A 24,257-nucleotide genomic window follows, 5' to 3' on the forward strand; every position below is an offset into this window, starting at 1 on the left:
ATTTGATGGGGGTCTTTTCTGGTTTGTTTTCTCGTTGTAAAGATTGGGGACAAAAGCTGTTCAAGCCACTCCAGCAGCAACACCTTATCCAGCAACACGTCCAGCAACAGCGATGAGAAGCACTTCGGTTCTGGAGACCTGATGGATCCCGAGCTGCTTGGATTGACCTACATCAAGGGGGCTTCCACGGACAGCGGGATCGACACGGCCCCCTGCATGCCGGCCCCGCTGCTGGCCCCGCTGCACCTGGCGGGCAGCAGGGCGGCGGTGCACTGCCACTCAGAGCCCTGGGCAGAGGCTGCCGAGGCTCCCGGGCCCGAGGACGACCCCGCCAAAATCTTCGCTGTTCACAGCTACGCCTCGGCCATCTCCAGCGGCCACACGGCTGAGGGCAGCATGGGAGACCTGAGCGAAATCTCCTCTCACTCCAGGTACGCGCTTCTTACAAACTGGGGTCACGGATTAGGGGTTGACATACAGATAGCTCCTTTGTGTTGTTCTTATTCTCTTTGCCCTTCTTTGAAAGATTTTGATGTTTTTGTTGTATTCAAATGCCTGTATGAGCAGTTTTCAAGTAACTTTTGATGACTCTGCCCGGAAAGCGTAGCCAGACCTCCTCCCAGATGTGATGGAGGCTTTATACGTGGCCCTTGCAAATTGCTTAGGTTTTTAAAAATGGGAAACATCCCTGAGTAAAAGAGAAGTTTGCACCTTATTTCACTTACTTTTGGGGTTTTTACTTCAGTGCAGCAAATTACCTTGGAGTTAAAGCTGAGGGAAATCAGAACAATTGGACAATGGACAATTTTTACTTACAAAGAACCTGCATTGCACACCATCACCCTAATTCACATTATTCTGATGTATGCTTTGCAGTTTTGCTTGTTGAATGGCATTTATGATTGATTTTCAGCTTTTGCTCTAGTTACCAGTGAAATGTGTGCATGGTGTATCTCTTGTAAAGCTTGTTGAAAGTACACTTTTATGGCTGGTTGCCTTTATCTTCCAGTTCCCATTTTATGGTGACTTTTAAGTTGAAGCTTTGGTCTATGTGTTAAGGTTTTTATTGTGTAAAGGATAGAAGAAAATAGTCTGTTCTTCTTTGCCTCTGATTTTCCCGTTTTCAGTGTCAATCAGCACAGGAAAATAACCAAATAATGTCTTATGTACTGATCTCCTTATATGCTTCACATGAGTGAATTAGTCTTGTATTGGTATTTTGAAGAAATTTATTCTTCAAGGAAGTGTTTGCTTTAGTTTATTTGAAATAGGTTTTAGAGTCTTCACTAAAAGTATGTCTTAGTGCCTACTAGTGCTTTTATTCATAATAAAAAGGGCTGTTCAAATTATCCAGAGGACTGTCTTGTTGAACTGAAATTTACTTCTGTTAAATTTGCTGATAATTTAATATTAGTGTGTGTGATTGAAAGGCACAGCCTAATCTTATATCAACTGGCAAAATTATTGTGAAATGGAAAAGCACATAGGTTTTATGATTAGGGAGATATTTGAGTAATTCCCTATGTAGTTTTTTATGTAGATGTGTGTGTATGTATTTGCTTAAAATTGTACACATAAATTGAATATATATATATATATATATATATCTTGAATTTAGGCTTTTAGTTTTGATTCACATCAGTTTGCAGTAGCATTTCAGCAAGCTGAATTCCATGCATTGCTTGTTCTACAAACTCATCACAATTCTGTTCTCAAAGAGCTTTAATGTGTACACAGTTGGTGTGCAGAAAATTACTGTGCCACTTTTGCTTCATTGACTTTAACCTTGAGAAAAACTTAACAGTGAGAATTATTGCCACATACCAGGCAAAGCGTTTCTAATTTGTTGTTGCATTGCATATTTAATTTTTCCTTTTGTGTGTTTTCGTTCACTTTTCCAGTGGGTCACATCATTCAGGAAGCCCATCAACGCACTGCTCTAAAAAGAGTGGCTCCCTAGATACCTCCAAAGTTTATATAGTGTCACAGAATAGTAGTCAACAGATGTCTGGGTCGATTTCAAAACCATACCACAGACAAGGAGCAGTGAGTAAATATGTCATTGGATGGAAAAAATCGGAAGGAAGCCCTACACCTGAAGAATCTGAAGTTTCAGAATGTCATGAGTAAGCACTCTGTTTTACTTTGTTGGGGGAGCAAGGGTAGTGAAAATAAATTTTAAAATAGGATAGAAAAAACAACAAATTCTGTTTTGCCTTTAAATGTTCAAGGTGGGGGGTTCACTGTACCTTTATGTATCTAATGAAGTGTAACACTGGAATAATCCATGAGAAATGTGCTGTTCTTAGGTGGGGGAAAAGGCTTGAACTCAAAGGAAAACATACAATACCTCAAATATAGACAGATAATACTTTCACAAAATTACTGATTTTCAAAAGTAGATGTTAATACCCTCCTGTCCTGGTTGTGTTCCTTTGTGCTAACATACCACAGAGGTGATTTCATTTCTCTCCCCCAATGTTTTAATTACATAAATTGTTTGATCATACTAGTATTTAAATTAAAATGTGCTAACTTTATGGTTACCCACAAATTTTTGGATTTTGAAATCAATGAATTACTGAAACAATGTCTCTTTATTTTGAATGGCAGCCTTAAAATAAAATTGCATAATGAATCAGGGTATTTAGGCTGAAACAATGGCAATTTAGAAAATTATGTTCAAGAGATTGTTCTGTTCAAGAACTATTAATTGAATATGACAACACTTCTTATGCCAAAAAATATTTTCAGATTTTTCCATGGCATACAGTATTGCCTCACCTCTTTCTTTCTAGGAAAGCTCTCTGTATCACAGAGAGGAAATAGCTCTCTGAGGATAATTATGTTGAAATAAAATAGCTTCTCTAATTAGCGGTGATGATGAATATCAGGTCAATTGCTGAATGTTGTGCCACTGTAGGTTATAATTCACTGAGAATTACACTTTACCATAGCAAAGCTTATTTTCTGTCTGCTGAAGACAGTCACTGGTGAGGCTGCACTTGGCAGTGAGCAATGGCTTCCAGTGTGTGTTCTCTGTGAGTCCTAATCTCCCGTTCCTTCGATCCCATTCTCTGAGTAAACCTGTTAAATCCTGTCTCTCCTTTCTCACTGGGAGGAGATGAAGGTTAATAATTCAGTTGGACAGTCTTTTGTTGACTGTAACTAGAATGTTATGTGCTGCTAATTAAAGAAGACACCTGTTTAATTTATCTAAATGGCTTTATGAAATTGCTGATAGTAAAATATACTTACACTGGGCAATTGATTGCCAATACACTTCAAACATTGCTGTGATGACCATAGTAATTTTGCCAGATTGTGAGGCTGGATGCAATGTTGTACTATAAAATATTGATTTTTTTTATATGCTATGGAAGTAAATTATTTTGTGCCAAACCTTTGGAAATGCTGAAATAAATATAACTTTTGTAGTGATAGAGAAGTGTGGTGTGTAAAAAAGAGAGAGGCAAGCTAGGAGAAGCAAGGATTATGCCTTTTTAAATTGTTCTTTAGAATTCCTAAACTCTGTTTCTCAGTGGTTTAAGAGTTTCATTTTGTACCCACAAGCAGTTTCATAAATATAAAGTGATCAAAAATTTTTCTAAACAGTGTGCTGTGTCAGGAGATAATTCTAACAATTTTCACTTCGACAGAAAATGATTGCAGTCTTTCAAATGCAGTTTCTTGCTAAAACACTAGTTTTCTCAACAGAGTGTATGATGATATTGATGCTGTGTCTGCGTCGAGTCCACTCCAAACGTCTGTCAGGAATGCTATTGTTGAAAGCCAGCAAGTCTTGTCCAAAGAAGACTTTCTGAAGCTGATGCTGCCAGACAGCCTCCCTATGGAAGAGGGGAGAAGAAAGGTTGGTTACTTTCTTTGGCTCTATGTGTTTCAGTCCTTCAGTAACCTTAAAAATGGGTTTCTAGTGTGCCCAGAATTGCTATACAAGATGCAATACTGTTTTGTACAAGCTAAGTTTATTCTATGGGGACAGCCGTAAGTCCCAAAATATCATTTCCCACAAGGATGGAAAATGTTTGTTTGATGATTATTTAAAAAATCCAGTATTTGTTTAATTATGTCTCTGCTTAGCTTGACCAGAGGTGGGTGCAGGTTGAGCAACTTCATTATAATTTGAAAGGTTAAAAGTAACATTTTCAAGGAAGGGGTCTAAATCTGTATATCTTGTATGATATTAAAACACATGAATAAAAGTAGCCCACTTTCCTCTGCCCTGTAATAGTCAGTACAAGCAGTTCTGCTAGAAATCCAAATCAGTTTCATGTAGGTATCTGTGGCAGCTGTGCAGAAGGCAAAATTGTCAGTGCTGCTGGAGAGCCTGGATCTAATCTTTATAGTATGAGTACAGTTGGTGATGCTTAATAGTTCACAATAAGTAGATTGTGATCTTAAAATTTGGTGCCCCCCAAAGTAAGGGGTTCTGAATTCTGTGCTCAACGTGGAATAAAGAACAAAGCAATTAAATCGCTTGAGATAATTGTCACACTTCCATATTAACTGAATGCTCTCTTAACCCACTGTGTTTATACAATATGCTAAATAGCATGATCACCATGTCTGAAGAAAAGTAAAACATGGGAGTCTTCTAAGTGCAGAGTTTAAATTTAAAATTCAGATCATATATATTTTATAATATGTGGTATGTTAAGTGTGCATTATATATGCTTGAATTTTTTGTGGGTCATGTCCTAGAGGTTTTTATGATTTATGATTGATACAATAATTGGAGGGGTTTTGTGAAGATTCCAAGAACTGCCAGTGTTTCTGGCTGCCTAAATAAGAGTCAACAAAGAGAGAGGAGGTGTGGCTGAGATAGATGACTGCTATTGCCTTCCTCTCCAAGGCACCTAAACAAAATTTAAGTAAGTGAGACCATGGACCCTGACTCACGAGGAACCCCAGCCACAGGAGTTGGCAGTGTACAGTCTGTGGCTATGCCTTCACAGAGGGTAGGAATCTTGATATTGGTGAGCCAGTTACCTCTGACAGTGAAGTCAGAAATGGATTTCCTGAACAGTTAGATTCTACACTGTATGCACTGTTTGCAAAAGCTGTCCCTCTTAAGCATTTGTTCTGCATGGAGAATGGGGAACACACAATACAAAGGAAACGTGTAGTGGTTGTGTGCAGGAAAAACCAGTAAAATCATTAAGGCATCAACTGTGCTTTGTAGATGTAAAGAAAACTGTGTTTGCAGTGCTGAGAAATGACTAATAAAGTGGCATGGTCCAGCTTTACAATACAGTAACATCTTGTTTTACTGTAGATATTTGGGCTGTGGTCTAAGTAACATTTTGAAATGCTTAAGCTGTTTTCCCTTGTTACCCCCTTTTCTAAGCCTGTTTTGTGATATCTAGGGAGATGCAGTGTCTTAAGTCACTTCTGTCATCCTGTGAATTATGTGGCAGCATATATCAGTTCAGAATGTTTAATATTAAACCATGGTCTTTTCAAATTAAAATCAAACAGTTCTACGTATAGTCTTGCATACATGTTGCCAGAGTTGGTAACCTTATATACATTTCTGTAAAACATTGCTGTCATGAGGGTGTGAAGTTTCCATTTAACATTTCATGATTAATAAAACTGCACAGTATCTGATTAATTCATGGTGATATGTTCCACAATATTGAGAGTAAGTCTGAATAGCCAATTCAGTAACTTTTGAGGCCCCAGTAGATCTGTTATAGTGGAAGAAATCTCTGTTCTTCTGTATTAGTTCAAGAATTCCAGAGTGCCTGTCCAGAAGAACACTCCCAAGAACTGATGATGGGATGTGGTTGTATGAATCACTTCAACCAGCAATGTGTGTTCTTATTTTTATGCTTAGTTTTCATTCTATGGAAACCTCTCCCCGCGGAGGACACTGTACCGCACCCTCTCTGATGAAAGCATATGTAGCAATCGAAGGGGATCTTCCTATGCCAGCTCCCGAAGCTCCATGATAGAGCAGGCCCTGCCAAATGATATCTTGTTCAGCACTACTCCACCATATCACAGCACACTGCCTCCTAGAATGAGCCTGACTCCTGGAATGGGAAATCTGAGAAGTAAGTCACTGTCGTGGTCATGGCTGAGTTTGGAATATTGGTAGTAAACTCAAATGAATCACCAAGTATAAAGTGTGATTTTACTTTTAAGGTGAGATTAAGAAATGTCAAATCACTGCTTCAGTTACTCTAGTAAAAAAATATTTGGTCAGCAGAACATGCTCATGCTTGCCATTAGTTCAATTCATGTTTATCATGTTTGGAGACAATATTCACTTTACTTCCCAAAGTATTTTCATGAGACCAGTGATAGGCAAAAAATTTTGTCTGAAGATATTTCTAGTTATCATTTTGCTTTCCAGTGGTGACCTAATTAGCCCAAGCTGGCCTGTTTGTTTTTTTATTTTATGTGTATTTGAATTATTGAAATATTCACAAATACATTTGAAATAATAGCTAAATGGAACAGCTTTTGTTTAGATGATCCTTTTAGTAACATCTTAAAAGGAAATGTGCAATACATGTTGATTTTGACTTCTATTTCCAAATTGAATTTGCTGAAACTTTTTTAAAATATTAGTAAAACCTTTACAAATGACATTTCATTGTTAATGGCAGCAGAAGAGTAGCTGAGGTGCTAAGTTAAAACTATTTTATGAATGTGTTTGTTTACTCATAAGTGAAACCTTTATTATCTGCTTAGCTTGCAATAATTCCAGGATGAAGTTTGTTGTAATTTCTAAAAAAAATTTGAATGAAAAGCCCAAATCTACACAGACAGATACTTATATTTAGATTATATATCTATATTTGCTTACTTAATAAGAGTGAATTGTTTTTCCCAAAATGCTGAATATAAGTGCTTCTCAGTTAGTTTAGGCTGACATGTAGTGGACACCTGGAGTTGATGTGCAGTCTAGGAAAAAAAAGCCTGTTTTTTTTTAGCTACTCTAATATTGCATCACAGTTGACTGCAATTTAAAAAATGGACTCTGAGGTCTGTAGTTAAGAAGCTGTGGGTAAATTTCTTGAAAGCATTAAGGACATTTTAGGCCCATGTCCAGGGAGAATGCAGCCAGATGATTTAAGAGAAGTAGCAATAAAAAAGGATCTGTCATTCATCATATCCTTCAGGAACTAGCAGTCATCTCCTAACTTTGAGAAATAAGTTTTATATTAAAAACACTTTCCTAGTTAGAATGACCATAAGATGAGTTTTGGTCACTAACCACTGGTTAATTTTAAATTGGTATCTCTAACAAGTGCTAAATCCCTGCCTCAGCTGGGAATGTATACTTGGTGGACCTTTTGCCATTCTAAAAATATTCTTTTGTCAGAGTGAAACTCTTTACTATAACTTTAATCTGAGAGGATCCTATTCTTTTGAGGGTAGCAAATGGAGTTTCATTTTGTTTCACTGGAGATCAGTTCAGTAGGTTCTTGTAGCCTATGAACTAGCTGTATAGTATACAGTTAGGCATCCTGATTGTATTTTCTTTTTTTCATTTCCTCTGTGTTAGGCCTTGTTTTTTAGAGCTGTTTCTTGTGCATGTAAACATGCAATGGGATCAAACCTTCAGCTTGCTTTTCTTCAGGAGATTGGCAAAAGGCAATTAACTGTGTACATCCAAGCTTTATAGTGCTCTTGCAGCAGTGATATTTTAGGGGATTTTGTATTAGTTCTGTCTTAGACACCTAATATTTCATTCTTGCTGCTTCTTAGATACAGAAAGTTATATATACATGTACCTATAACTGGAAAAAAAACCCATGAAATCAGTATCCTGTCAGTCAAAAACTGATCAATTCATGCTGTTTTCATATACAACCTCAATTTTCTGCTTCTGGTTTTGTATTTTAAAAGGCTTGTCAATGCCAGCTATATAGAATCTTCTGTGGTGTTTGTTTCAAGGAACATTTAATTGGTTATCTGTAATTACACTCCAAAAAAACCACATCATGGCTTGCCCACCTATGTTTCAAAAATAAGGTTAGTCAGTATCTCCATATGAGAAACTAACTTTGTCTCATTTTAGGTAGATTTTTTGTAGTTGGTGCCTAGTAGGTATTTACATTCTACAGCAGTGATGTGAGGTTTCTTTTTCATTTATAATTTAACATGAGGTTGTAGTTTCAGATATGAGGATTCATATCATGTCATAGTAATGTCTTTTGTGTGTGATCTCAAAATATTTTAATTTTACTGATACTTAATGTTTATAGATATCAGTGGAAATGGCATGATTTTGGCTGAAACCCATTTTAGAAAGGTATATTCCTGCATGTTATTATCCAGCCTGATAATAGTGCTGTGGCAGCACCAAATCTCATGAGACCCCTCTGGCAAGGAAAAGAGTGTGATTAATAGGTAAGCAAGGCAGCACCAAAACCAAAGAGTAACAGGTGATTCTGAAGGCTTTCAGTTTACTGGGAAATCAGAATTATGAAACAGAATGACCACACAAATAAAGAAACAGAAACTTCATCTGTGTGTGATGTTGACTGTAAGAAGATGATGGGAAAAGTGAAGCCATAGGACTTTTTAATTATTGTTTTATCACTGGGGCAGTGACATGAAAAGAAGAGCTGTTTCAGTAAAGCCTGAATTGCAAAGTCTGACAGTCCAGTGCTGTTGATTGCAAACAGTACACAAATGTAAAAATATTCACTTAATTTTATCTTATTTTTAACTTAAACCAGAAAGGAGAATTTTTGTAGGTAAGAACTCTGAAATTTTACCTTGGGGACATTAGGATTTCCTGACTGAGTCAGTGCTGTTCATACTGAGTGATTCTAACATGCAGTTGCAGGTACACATCTATGCCCTTCTTGCCAATTCATGGCAGGTGAATGAGCAAGGAGAGAATTAAAACAGCAAGAACCACTGATACTGAAGCAGTGCAGTAATGTAAGTCAGGAGCCCAGGGAGACACAGGGAGACAATCTGATTTACACTGCAGGCACTGTGGTCCTCGCTATCATGAAGCACAAAAAGAGAGGGGAAAGAAAATGCCCTAAGTGTTAAACTGGCAGGAGGTTCCTGTGAGGAAAGGAGCAAGGTGCAGGATAGTTGCAGTGAAGAGGGTCATAAGGAAGGGAAAAGAATTCCAGAAGTGCGGGAACTGTCTCTGCAGCCCTGTTCATAGATGAAAGTCTTATCCTCCAAGTGCCTTACTACTCATGTTAGCTTCAATCCAAAACTAAACCTGTTGATAAGAAGCAATATTAAAATGAAAGAGCATCACTGTATATTGGTGATGTGCAATGGCAGCAGTTTGGAAATCAGTTTGTCAGCAAGCAGATAAAGGCCATTGATTAATTCACACAACCGAAGGAGAACGTGTCTGGTGTTACCTGTTCTCACAGTGGATGGTTCACCTTATTAGAACATGAGACTATCTTCACTGAGAGAAGGGAAGGAAAATATGGTTATCAGAAGCACGTGTGCAAGAGAGCCTAGGAGCAGGCTGGCATCTGTGAAGAGAGACTTTCAGCAAACCCTGGGCAATAATAAAGAAGGGAAGGGTTCAGCAGGCAGAAGGTGTTGCTTAAGACAGCTGTAGAGATAAAATTACTGATTGCAGGAAAGAAAAACAGACATCCCACAGAGAGTGGGATTTACATTTGCGTGAGATTTGATATATTTTTTCACCTGCAGCTGCTTTGGAGAGAATCTACTTGTTAAATGACATGTCTAGTTTGAAGCAAGGAGTACTTAGCAGGTAGTTTTTTCATGATCTAGAATCTCTGCATAAAAGTAGCAGTTCCAACTGAAGGATAATTGTCTTGGAAGTAAAATAGGTTAAGTCAGGTGAATCTTTCTTCTTTCTGCATAACTAGTTACTCTGAATATGGATGTGTGTGGGACCAATAACCACCAATTTCAGGAGCTGTGCTGGAAACTGAACTGACCACATAATTTTGGTGGAAATAGGGACTCTTAATAGTGCTTTATACTTTTATGCATCAATAATAAAAATAAATAAAATTCCTAAGTGTAAGAAGTGACACAACTGAAAAGACCAGAAACTACAAGATCAAAAATTTTATCCAGTACTCCAGTAGGAGTACAGCAAATAAAATAATCCTTAAAACTGAAGATAACAGTGAAATTGTTTCCTTAAAGGAAACTGTGTTGCTTCAAAAGTCAATCTTTGGTACAGTAAGTGCCCTACTAGATTAGGCATATCCTCCTGGACGCACAGAGGTGGGCATGCTTAAGCGTCACTTGGCATGTTTGCACAAATCAAAAAGGAAAACAGACAACAACTGCTGATGTGGCAGGCCTACACAGAGTGAGGCAACAGGAGGAGCAGGGAAGAAATGTAAATACAGGAGGCTAGAAAGAATTTATCCCACCCAGAGCATTCCTGGAATACAAACAATATTCTCTGAAATTCAAAGGCACCAAGGCCTGTCATTAGAGCTCATGTTTGGTATTTTTACTTTGTTTCTTCTACCCCCTCCTTTTGCTCCCCCATTGCAGAGGAACACAATTTATGTCTTGAAAATGAATTATTCTGTGGTGGCATACTCATGCCTGTTCAGTTATTCCACTTAGAATTTCAGCCATCAGCATGAGCACTTGAATTTTCAGAGCTATCAATATTCAAATCTCTACTCTGGCAGGCTTTCTGCAGTTGAGTGGCTCTGTCAAGGCTTATGCAGGACTGAATAGGATCCACCCTAAGGTGAGCTGAGGTTCTCACAGAGACAATGCATAATGAAGGATGACTACTGGTGAATCTATCACTCCTACACTTTAATTTGGAGAGCTGGCAGAATCGCGCTAGGAGCAGGCTTCCTCCTGACAGGTTTCACAGTCAGCCTCTCAAGGCTGATCACACAAAAGCCAGGGCTGTCCCTTAGGGCCTGCCTGCTGGTCTAGAACCAAAAGCTGGCTTGCCAGTCTTTCAAATAAAGTATTCTGTCTGTTTTCCACAACAGGGATGTATGAAACATTTGTACTTGCACAAATAAGGTTCTTACCCTTCCCAAGTTATGTACAGAAGTTCAGAGACTGCTCTGACTTTCAGCTTTCAGTGTATTTGCACAAAGGTAGCCTTAGGTAAGGCTTTGTGTATGTTTATACAGAACTGAAAATATAATCTTAGTGCAGATATATGAGTTGAATATATGTCCATATTATATTTTCCATTTCATATAATATCCACTTTTACATACTGAGAGTAGGACATTTCTACAGAGTTTTGTCAAGCCACCTCCAAATGTAATGTAGCAATACTGCATCTTTCATAAAAGTGTAAAACAAGATAAATCCCACTCTAAAGAGAATTTCTACCTCTTCTGCAGGGACTCCTAATTTTTGACAGGATTGTAAGCCTGCTTCGCTTTCTTTTTCCTCTTATTTTGTATTCTTTTTAAGCAAGGTTCTGCAAAGAATAGAGCATATAATATGCTTCAGTCATTGCTCTGTGCAGTAGAATGCTTTGTAACAGCCTACTCTCTTCGGTTTTTTAGGTCAGAGTCTTTATGTCAAATGGACCTTAATTTCAGGACAATGACAGCATGCCATTGCCTTAAATGATAATGTATCTTCCACTTGTATGAATGCATTTCTTCCTTCATTGTTTTTTGTGTTTGGTCTTTTCCTGGAAAAAAATACTCATCCTACATATTATAGTTGAAATCACTGGAATAACTAGATGGAAATTTCCTCCTGAAATATTTGAGGAAAAATTACTATTTGGACCTTTTTGTTTAATTGGAGTGGGTATGTTTGAAGCAAAAATTCTTTTCCTGACTATACTAGGTGGTACAATTATTATATTCCATTGCTGGCTCTATGGTTAAGATGAAATGTGATTGCAAGTAATAGTTTTGGTTTATGATCAGTTTTAAGAAACTCTGTGTGTCTGTTCAGTATTCTTTTGAACATGTTCACATTGATCAGAGTGAGGATTGCTATGGACAGATTAGGAACATGTAAAGGTATTCAAGGAAATTATGAAATTAAGCATCTCCTGTACTGAAATGTATGTTTGTGGTGCATTCTAGAATCTGCATAACTGAAAGGTTTGTTTGAACAGTTTATGTTGTATACATTTCATTTAATATATGATCTGTGTACCTTTTACAGTGTTACAGCTCACTCTGAAATCTCATCCAAGTCTTACATCCTCAGAGATGCAGCTACAAATATTAAACTAATAGAGTAGTATTTTCAGTGTGAAAGGGAGACTTGGATGTAGGCTAGAATTTACAAATGCATTAGATGAAAAGCAGGTGGGGTTTTTTTAATTGCTTCTGGAACAGGAATATTTTCAGTTTAAGAATAAAACTCTGCATGTAAATATCTTTCATGTTGCTTCACAAATACAACTTTGTGAATCTAGCAACTTTTCTGCTCAGTGCTCAGGTTTAATATGCTATGCTTTGGAATGGATTTTGCCTATTTACACAGTGTTCATATGAAAATGTGAGGGACACATCATGTGCAGTGGCACCAAGAAATGCTCTTTAAAACCTTCCCGTCTTGGCAAACGTTTAGAAATTGTTCCACCCGTACTGAGTATTGAACAGGAAAAGACAGACACAAGAGAAATGAAGATAAGCACTTTTTGCTTATACATTTTTTACAGATCATTACAGTAGCTTCAAAATAAATTGTACATAATTGTTACAGGAAGACTAATTATTGTGTTTATTGTTTAGATGAATTCTGGTTCTCAGATGGGTCCTTATCTGATAAAGCCAAATTCAATGATCCTGGCCTGATGCCTCTGCCAGACACTGCCACAGGGCTAGACTGGTCTCACCTGGTAGATGCTGCACGAGCGTTTGAAGGTAACAGGAAAATTTGAATAAAGATCAATGTTCAGTGCACAGACTTTTTTTTTTTTTTTTTTTTTTTTTAAATATATATTGTATAGCCACATTTTGAATTACAAAAATCCAGTATTTGCCTCTGTAGCCCTTTAGTTCTTTTGGCAGTATCAATTCTCAGTGTGGAAGATTGTCACAGAAAATTTGGGGTCTTCATGATACTTCACATCCCATTTAGATACAATTCCTCCACTTTAGTGCCTAAGTTTCTTATTTAATGTATTGAAAAATTAGAACTTTTAAGGAGATATTCAAAACATTTAAGTTAGATGTTTAAAACTAAATTGATGAAATTGGGAGTAATGCTTCCCTGAGTCTATTGTGTTGTTTTTATAAACTGGCATATGTAGTTGAAATGATGTTGTGGTCCCTCTCAGTTTTTGTAAACTCTTGAAGACCAGGAGAAATGTACAGTATATTTTCCAATGGCAGGAATTGGGGTGCAGGATATAGACCAGGTTTGCTTTATTTAATTATGGAACCAGATTAACCAAGAAAAAAACCCATCCGCTTGTGGGAGCTAAACCTAATGCCTAAACAGAGAAAAAAGGTGTTGGTTTGAGTGTTTGTATGAATATACACAGTTAAGTGTTTGTGTTTTGTTGTTTGAGAAGTGTTTTTTTAGTGCTGCCCTAAAATGTCTGACATTTATTAAGTGGAGTTGCTTGTTTTACTGAATATAATCTATGAATAAGTGTGACGTTACCACAGTCATCGTTGTATAAGATACAGGTTTTAACTTCATGAAAATTGTCTGTGAAGTTAGTGATTTCAGTCCTTTTTAACTTTTTTAAACCATGGAAATCAGTTTTCTGGTTCCTGATTCCTTCCCAAGGTATGAAGTGATTAAAGTTCACTTTCACTAATTTAAATGGCATTGTGAAAACCCAAACCAACAGCAATGATTAGGAATTTGAAGAACTGTATTATTTCTTGACCTGGTGTGCATTCCTTACTATTCAATGCTACTGAAACATGGCTGTGGTAGCTGGCAGGAAATACCGTGACACTGAGAATCTTGACAGCTCTTGCCATGCATTCCTATGTTCAGTTGCTCAGGGAACACCCTGCTATTTGTTACTGACATCTTAAACTACTGGAAAAAGAGTTGCATCAGTAAATGACTAGCTCTGTAACTTTGTACTTGAAGAATATTTTCCAATGCTAATAAAAATGTTGAGTTCAGCTGAGTGAAAGATCATTCTGTACCAGCTATGCTCCTGTATTTTTAGCTTTCTTTGAAAACGAATAGATTTTCATTCTTTTTACTACCTAGTATCATGGTTAAAATCATTTCACTTTGGTAAGAGTTATGTAAGCGTAATTACATTTGAATTTGAGAATGAGAGGTAGAACAATACAGCTAACACAGAGTGCTCTGTCCTAGGGAGGAAGGTTATTCACTTGTTGGGTTTGTTAATTGCAAATAACTTAAGATATATCTGTAGATAATGCTGAAGAACTGATGGTCTGAGTTGTAAGATAGAAGCTAATTATTAGATGTTTTTTTAATTATTGTAAGAATTTGAGTAGTAAATAATAATCTGTTTTTGTATGAAGGAATGTAATTCTTTCCTGTTTAGGACTCTACAGTAGAGACATCTGTGTATATGTTAGATGATTTATACAATGTTTTGACTAAATTCATAGTGCTGCAACTAGAAACTTCTGCAAGGAATGGAATTTTTAAACTCTTATTCAACTTCATCCTATGTCTTTCAATTTGAAAGTAATTTAAAAAAGAATAACTGATAGACATGTCATAAAAGATCACTGGAAAGGAACGTATTGCATATGAATTAACAGTGCAGTTTCCATATGTATTTTAATGTTGACTTAGAAGCTGCTTCAACTTTCTATTTAAAAATAGCTTGGAACTACTGTTCTGCATTCCATCAATGTGAAAAAGGGAGTGGATGATTCTAAAGTTTGTCCTCTTCTGAATATAAAACTGCTTTGATCTTTTTTTTTTAAACTGGATGAAAATGGGATCCCATTTCATATAGAACCATATTAAATAAAAATGAAAGTAAACAAACACCTGCCTCCCCACTTTCAATGGAAAGCATCTCTAAAAAGATAAGAATTTTTTAACACTGAATCTGTGAAATCAGAGTTTTTCTCTATTTTGCCTTTGCCAGCCGAATATTTTGAAGTTGTGTTCTCTTCTAGAACCTAGATACTGGACTTAATTTTAATTTTTTCTTTGTACAATGTCTTTTCTCACTATCAGTTTATCAGGATTATCAATCTGATTCCAAGGTCAGAGTTTTTCTCTAGTGATCTCTCCAGATTGTGTCAACAATTTATATCATTTGTTCAGTTCAACATCCCTAATGTGGGCCTTTCATAATGAGATCTTTCATCTGTCTTAAGAAGCAACTGTATCTTGATTAATGTTAGATGTAGACCTTTTAGGTGCTTATATTGTTGCCATCAATTGAATTAAGAATTAAATTTAGTCACAAGAGTTTTGCTACCATCATCCATACTTAGAGTTTACTTATTGGGTATAAGAGTAGTAGTTTCATTTTTCACTTTCTTCCTCTCCTCAGATGAAGAGTGGACAAGGTTGTTTCTTAGTATTAGCTTTTATTCAACTGAAGCCTTGGTCCTGTGTAGAACAGGAGTTTTTAAACTGTGGTCTATAAGGGTGGAAGAAGCTATTATTTTTGTTTTGTTTTGTTTTTTTAATTGAAGGCATGGTGGTAATGCTTTTCACTTTGTCAGAATTTAATTTTCACCGCATTTGCCTAACAAGAACCTTCGTGGGAAGCTGCATATTTACTTCAAACTTTTTCTAAAAACCCTCTGTTATTCCTAAGGCAGGTCTTCACAGTGTACTGGAGAGCAGTGCATGCATTAACTCCACAAGCTCCAGAAGATGCATCAGGGAAGGGTTTTTGCTTGAGCTGCCTCTGTGGAGGGTCAGCACCCATAAGCTGGAGCACAGTGGAGCATTATTTTAACACTCTGCACTGCCTCCTTTTGCAAGACATAGTTTTGACCCTGATCTTTCTCCAGAGATGATACTTTGCATCCATGCTAACGTCAGTCCAGTCAAGAAGGGGAATCCTTCCCTTTCTGTCATGCATGGATAGGCTACTTCCAGTTCCTTTATTGCACTGGGAAGTGCAGAGAGACATAAGCAGGGAGCAGTTCACATGATGGAATACTCTGTTGTAATGTTTTTGTATCCATCCCTGAAGCAAACAATAAAAACCAGATAGGACTGTATGTGACTGTGCAGCAAAAGAGGGAGGGGCAGTTGGGGTGAAAAAGAAGTTAAAGAACCAAAAAGAAAGAAAGCATGCTCAACTGAGTAAAGATGGAGATATGGGGTTTCTAGAATAAATTGGAAAGCCAAATTCAGAAAAGGAGAAATCCCAGAAAAGACTAAGGGAAAATAAGAGAACTAATTTTTAATTCTGTTTGTGTGTTATCCTTCCAATAGAATTATCCTTCCAATAGATCTTCAAGTTAGGGAAGAAGGACTGGCCTTCAACATGTGTATTATGTTTCTGGATGACTTTTTAGATATTTTCCATGTTTTGGGGACAAAAAAGAGAACCATTTTTGGATGTCCATACCTGCTACTGTAATTAAAAAAGACAACTGACACAAATACAAATATTGAGTATTGTTATTAATAGATTTTTGTGCTATTTGTTCTATTTCAAACTTGGTTTATTATGCTTTAAAAAAGGTTTTTTGACATGAATGACTTTTGATGTCATATTCTGAGCATTGAAAGCCTGAGATAATCCTTCTGATGTCCTTGTTCATTAAAATTGTTAGTTTCAACTCCTATTTTTTTCCGAGGTGATTTTTATGAATGTCTGCTGGTGCCATTCAAAATGCAGTGTTTCTTAATGCAAATTTATCTTTGCAGAAACATCTGTGCTATTATAATTAATGTTATTTTAATATTTTGATTTAAAATCTTCATAGCTAAATGTATTTCTACACATAATATAATGAGAAAGAAGTGAATCATTTAGCATGACAGATAATTATTTTAACCAAAGTACTGTGTTAAACTGCTAGAAAAAGAAAAAATGACAATATTTAGTTAACATTTGGTGATTTCTAGGGCATGCATGTATAAGTCTTTTTGCTTCAATGCATATGTCAGTGTATGTTTGTGGGTAGACTTTACCTTAACAATGAGAGAGTGGCTTCATGCACTATACTCATTTTAGCCTTCTCTACTTCCAGTACATCAAAATTGCCTGGAGTTTTTTCTGGCCTCTTTTAGTGGTCTGGAACAATGAAAATCCACATTCAAACTCTTGGTGGTTACAGCTATATAACTCTTTTACTATGAATTCAAACGTGATTTTTTGTCTCATCTTTGGTCTTGTTAAGTCAGTTGTTTAAACTTTTGATTAAAGACCAATATATTTTTTGCAAATAGTTTTCTGTGGGTGGACTCTCTTTGGAGTTTGGCAGGGACATTTCAGTTAAAAATAAGAGCTCTGAGATTTACATGTATTTTCTTCTGTTTATTATGTGCATTTTGCTTCAGTTGAATAGGAGAGGCCCCTGTAATTTGGAGGAAGCAGAATCTAGGTCTTACAGCATCATACCCAGAAATACACTTAGTTTTTCTTTATAAAAACAAGTTGTTGTAATGAAAATGTTAATAGTATGAAGTAACTATCAATAATTATCTGTGTACTTAAGACTGTTGTTTACACTGTCTTGTTTCTGGGCTACATACTGTGTTTGATCTGGGAAACTAATTTTAATTTGTCTGCACACAGTAAATCTATATATCTTAATAGGTTTCAAATCTGCAAATTATGTCATTGGTTATGCATTTAAAATTATATTCTTACCTTATTGTCAGCACATATGGAATAGTCATGTTCATATTTGCTGAGATCCATCAGTAGTCAGAAATAAGGCTAAAAGCCGGGGAAATGTGCTGCAGTCTTTGAAATTGGACAAAATCAGACATGCAACGTTTGTTCATTGTATTATAGAATGAATTGGTGATCTATGCTATGCCGAAGGGATTTTTTTGAACTGACAAAGGGCTTTTTAGTGATTTCCTATTTTTGGAAAACATTCCTATTTGTTTGGTAGAGCTTGTCCTTCCTGTCTGAAGAGATCTGGCCCGTATTCACTGTTTGTGTCCTTGAGGGTTTGAAGGGTTGCCGTGTTCCGTGTCCGGCCCGGTTGCCGTGCTGTGTCACAGTGCTGGGTGTTGCTGTCAGAGGCGTGGGGCGTGGTGGCTCCTCATGCGTGCTGTGATGTTGGCGGTGTGTGGCCGTGGCCTGGCAGGGCTGGGAGTGAGCGCCAGCAGGAGCTGCTCGGGGAACATCCCACTGCGTGCACTGCCGCAGGGGCCACAGCTGCTCCGGTGGGGATGGACTGTCTTGTTCATAGGAACATTCTAAATCTTATTCCAGGTTTTGACTCAGATGAAGAATTTGGGCCGTTCTGTCATCAGACGCCGTTTCTAGGTGATGGTCTGGGATTGATGACTTTTGCCTTTTGTAAACTTTTTTTAATACTTCCTATGTTTGCACGTTTGCATGATAATGCAAGCTTTGGGCCTGGTGGGGTGGCAGAGCAAGGGGAGAAAGGGCAAGGCAGGCATGTTCTCGCCAGAATTCATACAAGCCTACAGACATGGATTTTGTTTGGCAGCAATAAGCTAAATCAATCTCCACAGAATATGGATTTTGGTTGGTTTCTTTTTAAAGAAGACAAATTAAATCCTAATGAATGCATCATTTACTCCTGTTGTGTGCAATGATGATCTGCATGGCATACTTCTATTATGTGATGACTGATGTATTTTGGCAACCACACTGTATATCCATAGGTAATTGCATCTGTGCTTGTTAGATGTTCTAGTGAAATTCAATGCAGATAACAGAGTGCCTTAGTAATACCTCTAATGAAAACTCAATTGATAAAAATAGTGTGAATTTATTGGTTTTCAAGTATGCAGATTACCATCAGCTTCTGCAATTGCTTGAGATAGTAAAGCAGCACGAAAAGAACAGTGAAGATTTCTGAGGAATCTGAGGGCTTTAAGTCCGTGGAAAACATGCAAACCTTTTTGCTGAACTATTGTAATTGGTTGTGGCCCTGCATTCTGTAATAATGGTTTTCTGCATATTTCATCAAGACCAATTTACTGTTCATATCAGCATTAAGTGGTCCAGACAAAACTGTCATACTGCTGATAGACATAAAAAAATTGCTTTCGGGTTGCCTTTGGATGCAGGTGTGGGGAAGCCAACTAGTTGGTACATACCTCTGCTGATTATCTTCAAAGCTGAGATGTAGAAGCCTACATCCGTTTCGCTAACTGAACCAGGAGAATGTCTGTAATATAGCCTTTTGTTTTGTCCAGGTTTAGAGGTATCCTTATGTTACTTTTTTACAGATCAGAGAGTAGCGTCTTTTTGCACCTTGAATGATATGCGGAGAGCTCAGGGCTTGGAAGGAGCTCAAGAGTTACCTTTGGATGAGAGTCCCCCAGATGGAAAAGATTTTCTTGAGGATGCTGGGTATGTCAGAATTCAACCATATTTCTTACAAAAGTATTTTAAGGAAAGATTTTCTCTTACTCTTGCATGTCAAATTGCCTGTATGCATGTTTCATGGCTGTTTGATGGCAGACCTGTTGCCTTGACTTATAATATTTTAGATTTTGAAAAATGTTTCTTCAAATCAGCTTCTCTCTCACTGCAGTAGGTCTGTAATGTAGATCAAGGTCAGATGCAGAGTTTCAGATAATCAAATTTCTCACTGTATTCCTGCTTTACAATAATAATTTTTGTTACGTTTATTTCTGTTCTCATTTTAATAGAACTAATAACAGGAGCTCAACTCTGTAGGAAGCAATAAATTCATTGGCAGCAAATGTCGCAAACCTTGGAGCAGGGTCCAGCCTATCTTTGCAACTATTTGCTATTTGCAAACCCATAATTTTTCTTTTGTAAAAGAGGTAAATTAATCAAGAGAATCTGCAACACAAGAGTGCAGAATTTATGCCAAACTACCCAATTCTTCAAATTCTTCCCAGTGCTCTGGGAGAAATGATTCCTTTTTTTCCCCCCTGCTTCTCCACCTATCCTGCTCTAAGGAGTATACTTGTTAATTTAAAAATTATTCTTGTTATACAGATTCAGCAGTATAATCTGTCAACCACCACACTTTAAAAGAAAAACACATCTTTGATTAGTTTTGCTCTTCAGTTGTAGGAGTGGAAGAATGGGAAATGGAGGGAAAAGTCTTCTTGCTTGTTAGACTATCACATTTTAATTTGAACCAATTTTACACAAATTAGCTTGCTTACATGGTAAAGCACATTTATTGTAATGACTTTTAAGTGCATATCTTTCTCCAGGCTAATTATCAGTAAGGATTGCAAAAGACTGTTAAAGATGTTCTCCTTTAGCCATGGCAAATGTGTCAGATTTGTGCAATTGCATGAAGCAGCTGATTCAGCTTTGTATGTAAAGCCTCTCCCTTCACCTGCTCTCTTTGAGACACAGTTACTCACATGATGGCTAATTGCATCTATAATGTACATGAAACTGTCTCTCGCAGTGCTCATTTTCATTCAGGAGACAGAAGCTGTTCTCAGTATTTTCCTTCAGTCATGCATTTGATTAACCTGTGGCAATATTTTCTGTGTTTTGACCTTTAAACAAAATATTTGTCTCCATTAAGCCATAGGTTTATCCTTTAGTGAAAATGACACAACTGCACAGCAGACAAAAGAACTCTTTACAGCTCCTTTGGTTTGCAGTAATTGCTGCTGCATTTTGCTTGAGATTAGTGCAGTCCTTATCAGAAAGCAGCTTGTTAACCAATGTGCCTGCACACCATGGAGCAGTGAGTGTGACTTGCGCTGTGCAGGTATGTGCAAGTCATTCCTAAAACATTCCTTCTTAAAATCATTGTTACTTCTGCCTGATTTGCATGAGAAGCAGTGTCATATTTCAGATATTGCAGGACTGGATTTATGTTCTAGTAATAGTCTTTCACTGATGCTGGTTTTGTGTCTATTTTCCTAATTATGCCTAAGCTGATCGGTTTTCTTCGCTATTACTAAAAGTGTAACTCTGCTAAAGTGGGAAGAAAATGTTTTTCACTAACTCAGCGTGAAGGTAGTGGTTTACTTTACAGGGAACATGCTCCAAGTACTCTGACTGGCAAAGTAAACCAGCTGGAAGTCATCCTCCGGCAGCTACAAACTGACCTGAGGAAGGTAAGCGACCATTAGCACCAGAGCTACTGCCCAGCTTTAGTAGTTTTATTTTTACAGATATCATCAAGGGCTTGAAAGAAATACATCAGTTAAACTAGACAGTAGAGCTCAGTGGTTGCTCAGAACAGTGAGGTGCAGCAGGTCCTGTGGGAATGGTTATGTGAGGAAATTGGCCCAAGGAGGCTAAGTAGTTCACGGGTCTTTACTCCAGAGCAACTGGACTACAAATGGTCACACCCCAGAAAAAAAAGGAAACACTTCATTTATGGTACTTTGGATTTAACAAAGGATAGGGATATGGAGAGGGCACCATTGCTAAGTAGTTAGCACTCTGGTTTTGTCATCCTTGTTGCCTTGTGTTACCTTGGTCATGTAACAAGGGCTTGATTTGTGCCTCATTTGCTGTCAAAATTCTGAGCTGGGGATAATGCCAGGGTAATAGAAATGAGGCTGCTTTTGGTAAGAAAATAATCATATAAGGAAAAATTTTGAAAATTAGATATTTTTCTTCCTTAAATATATGCTTGAAATCAATTCCTTACGACTTGGACTCTCCCATATGATTTATTATAGCTAAAAGCTTCTTATGCTTTTAATGCTTGATTTGTTGGGTTTTTTTGTTAAATGGTGTAAACTCCTTGAACTTTTATATTAAAGTTTTCTTTTTAACTTGCAGTATTTTCTTGGAGTGAATGAGGTAGTTGGAGCATATTTGGGGAATTAACTTACAGTTAGCAGTTGTCAGACTGAATTAGGGAGCTCAACAAAATATAGCTGTTATGACTTGCATAGAACTATTAACAACAAAAATAAATTTTGTCATCACAACTACTCACTTTGCTCAACTTGTATCTTTGTTACCCAGGAAAAACAGGACAAGGCAGTTCTCCAAGCAGAGGTACAGCACCTGAGACAAGATAACATGAGACTTCAGGAAGAGTCTCAGACAGCAGCCGCTCAACTGAGGAAATTTACAGAATGGTTTTTTAATACGATAGACAAAAAATCCTAATGGCTGGGGCCCTGCAAAATACTTACTGAACAATGTAACAGCTGTATCTTTTGAATTAGCAGGGTAATAATTTCACTGTGTTCACAATCCATTTTAGGTGTTTCTGCTACATTTTCTGTCCAGCTTTATTCATCTGAAAGGGAGAGAGAACTGTGGCAACCCGTCTTTAAATTCATATGAAGAAAGCAGAGAATAGCAGATACTTGTTTGTGTGCAGATGAATGTAAAAAATCCTTAGTGTCATTTTAGACATTTTTAGAAGTTGCTCTGGCTGGGGCTTGCCTGAAGAGGAATATATGGGGTTTTAGTTCCTGCATTTCAGGTGCGCTGGTGAAGATGTTAAAGCAATTTAAATTAGCTTGGGCTTCAGTATTGTAAGATAAAAAGAATACCCAGACATATACTTTAATGTTTAAAAGGTGCTCTATTTTTTTGTATGTACAGTAGTTTTATTTCCACAGTCCACATTGTCATAGCAATAAGAATGGAGGTATAGTGAATAGTCACAGAGCTGTGTTTATAAAATGTTAGCACTGATGTGTTTAACACTAGTTTGGATGCAGATACATTAGAGATTATTTATTTGCAGGAACAAATGGTGCCTGAATATAAACAGTGTTCTGATTTTCTAAAAATACACATGCCTTGTAAATGGCTCACTGGGGTTAGCCCACTCCCAACTTCAGTTACTTTTGTATAGTTGATGTTCAGCTAAACAGTTACACTGCTTAACTATTAAAATCATGTATGGTGTGAGCCAGCCAATCAGTTGTACAATGCCAAATTTGTTTATCTTTGTACAGAAGCTTTGATCAAGTGTCTTGTATTTAACACCTTTATTTAAGCTTATTTAACCTTAAATTGTTGTTTTTATAAAGTTTGTTTTATCTGCACTATGGTGAGGTCAGTTGGTTGCAAGTTGGAATATTTTGAGCTTGCCAAGACTGTACTGAGGAGTTCTAGAAAATTCTAACAATTGGATGCTGCTAGTACACAATTGATTTGTTTGTATGCTTTAACATTTTTAACTGTTTAATTTGAAATGAACATACATCCTGCTTTTTTAATAAATGTTAAAAATCTAAACCCAAAATATTTTACCTTGTATTATCTGTAATTATTGTTACTAGTAGTAACTCAGGTTTCTGTTCAGCTCAGTCCCTGGGCTCTCCATCCAGAGACATTTCAACCCCTCAGAGCTGTCAGGACCCCTTGTTGCCGAGGAGGGGTTGCCACCATTATCACAGCTAATTTCTTTGGTGCATCCTGTCCTGGAACCCAGGAGGAGGTGGCTTCCCCAGTCTGAACAAAAGCTGTTTGGGCTGTTCATAGGCATTGATTAGTGGGCTAGGAGAAGAAAAATCCTGCTTTACTGACAAACACATCCTGGAGAAAATGTTGAAAAGAGGTTAAGTTTCTTTACCTTATATGTTCATTGTAACAGGAAATAACTTGTCATCTTCTTGTGCCAGTGATTGAGGATTGGATTGCAGTGTTAGCATATGTGAGATGCTTTGTGTATGGTACTGAGCTTAAAGTCTACACCAAAAAAGGACACCTTTACAAAATTAAATGAAGGTAATGGGCACGTTTGAGTTACCATGAGGGAAAAGTAAAAAAGATCAAGATCATAGTTTTATCCCAGTTTCCTCTTGGCTGCTGAATGCATTCAGGCAAACCTATGGAAAATTGTTGAGTAATTAAAAAATATATTCAACTCATGCAACTAAAATTCCATGTCCATTGTTAGTGCACATTGACTGAAAAAAGTTCTGTAAATTGAACAAATGTCTGTCACTGCTGTAACAATTGTTCTGAGACATTCTTCTTAGGAAAGGTTATATATAGGCAGATAATCAAGCCTTTGGTGCCCGTACATTGAAATTTAAAAGACCATTTTGTATTTTATTTTTCATCAAAAACCCTGACTTTTACATACCAAACAATATCCACTAAGCTGTATTAACAGGGTAATTAAACATGGCAGTCATGTGTTACAGTAGCTTCTGATTTAAGCACCTTACAGAAGTCATTAGCAAACCCATCTGGCTGTAGGCCTTGCCAAATAACAGTGCTGAACAACTTGGGCAATTTGTCTGTGAACACGTTGCTGTGAGGATTGGTCTGTTCCCCTCGAAAA

At 37.1% G+C, this 24,257-nt stretch overlaps 1 protein-coding gene across 3 annotated transcripts in view; it reads left to right on the plus strand.

Annotated features, from left to right (window-relative positions):
- Positions 1-23,229, plus strand: part of SIPA1L2 (signal induced proliferation associated 1 like 2) — a 126,120-nt gene extending 102,891 nt beyond the window's left edge. The window contains exons 15-23 of one of the 3 annotated variants that reach the window (XM_063390488.1): positions 43-431; positions 1,902-2,126; positions 3,718-3,871; positions 5,861-6,080; positions 12,696-12,827; positions 18,284-18,337; positions 19,273-19,396; positions 21,024-21,105; positions 21,971-23,229. In XM_063390488.1, the coding sequence (XP_063246558.1) occupies positions 43-431; positions 1,902-2,126; positions 3,718-3,871; positions 5,861-6,080; positions 12,696-12,827; positions 18,284-18,337; positions 19,273-19,396; positions 21,024-21,105; positions 21,971-22,117 (1,527 nt within the window). In that variant the 3' untranslated portion in view covers positions 22,118-23,229. The remainder of the gene's footprint in view (positions 1-42; positions 432-1,901; positions 2,127-3,717; positions 3,872-5,860; positions 6,081-12,695; positions 12,828-18,283; positions 18,338-19,272; positions 19,397-21,023; positions 21,106-21,970) is intronic. The other 2 variants (XM_063390489.1, XM_063390490.1) reach the window with 2 other exon arrangements.
- The last annotated feature ends 1,028 nt before the right edge of the window (positions 23,230-24,257 follow it).

The sequence above is a fragment of the Prinia subflava genome, chromosome 2 (assembly GCF_021018805.1).
Source record: "Prinia subflava isolate CZ2003 ecotype Zambia chromosome 2, Cam_Psub_1.2, whole genome shotgun sequence".
NCBI lineage: Eukaryota > Metazoa > Chordata > Aves > Passeriformes > Cisticolidae > Prinia > Prinia subflava.